Here is a 906-nt window from a genome sequence, read left to right on the forward strand (position 1 = left end):
CCCTGGGGGTCCCTGTTCCCATCCCTGGGGTGGTCCCTGTTCCCCTGTGCTCGGGGGTCGCGGCAGCGGCGGCGCAGCCTGCGGTGCGTGCTCAGGTTCGCCTGCGAGGCGAAGGCGCGGCCGCAGCGGGCGCAGGGGAAGGGCCGGTGCCCGGAGTGAGCCCGGCGGTGCAGCCGGAGGTGCCCGCGGCTGCGGAAGGCGCGGCCGCACTCGGGGCAGGGGTGGGCGCGCTCGGGGGGCGGGTGGGCTCGTACGTGCAGCTCCAGGCTCTCCCGCCAGGCGAAGCCGCGCCCGCAGCGCCCGCACACGAAGGGACGGTCCTCGCACGGCCCCGCGGGGCGCTGGGGACACTGGGGGCACTGGTGGCACTGGTGGCACTGGGGGCACTGGGGGCAGCCGGGCCGCCCCCGGTGCGAGCCGCGGTGCCGCAGCAGGTCCCCGCGCAGGCAGAAGGCGCGGCCGCACTCGGGGCAGCCGTGCCGGGCCCGGTTCCCCCCGCGCAGCCTCTTGTGCGTGAGGAGGTTGCGGCGGTGCCGGAAGGCTTTGCCGCAGGTCCCGCACACGAACGGCGGGCCCGGGGCGGGGGGCTCGGCCCGGGCATCCCCCAGCTCGGCCCCGCAGCTCAGCCCCAGCCCGTCACACGGGGGCGGCCCCGGCTCCTCCCGAGGGGGGTCCCCGGCGCAGCTCCCCGGGGTGGTGTCGCTCCAGCCGGAGCGGGGGGCACTGAACCCCAATTCCCAGTGTCCCCCGTCATCATCCTCGCTGGCAGAACCGTCCTGGGCAACTGTTGGGAAAAGGGTGTCACCACAGGGGGTCCCAGACCCACCGCCGGCCCCCCGCCCACCCCCGTGACACCCGGGGGGCTGGCAGGGACTCCCCCCCAGTCCAGGGGAGTGTCAGACAGGG

General features: G+C 77.2%; 1 protein-coding gene across 1 annotated transcript in view; it reads right to left on the reverse strand.

Annotated features, from left to right (window-relative positions):
* Positions 1-5: 5 nt before the first annotated feature.
* The window catches only part of LOC113941708 (putative uncharacterized zinc finger protein 814), a gene marked incomplete at both ends in the record, with an annotated part of 3560 nt that continues 2659 nt past the window's right edge, over positions 6-906 (reverse strand). The window contains one exon of the mRNA XM_027632846.1: positions 6-863. Coding sequence (XP_027488647.1) covers positions 6-863 — 858 coding nt within the window. The remainder of the gene's footprint in view (positions 864-906) is intronic.

This window comes from Corapipo altera, unplaced genomic scaffold (genome assembly GCF_003945725.1).
Source record: "Corapipo altera isolate COAL_440 unplaced genomic scaffold, ASM394572v1 59017, whole genome shotgun sequence".
Classification (NCBI taxonomy): domain Eukaryota; kingdom Metazoa; phylum Chordata; class Aves; order Passeriformes; family Pipridae; genus Corapipo; species Corapipo altera.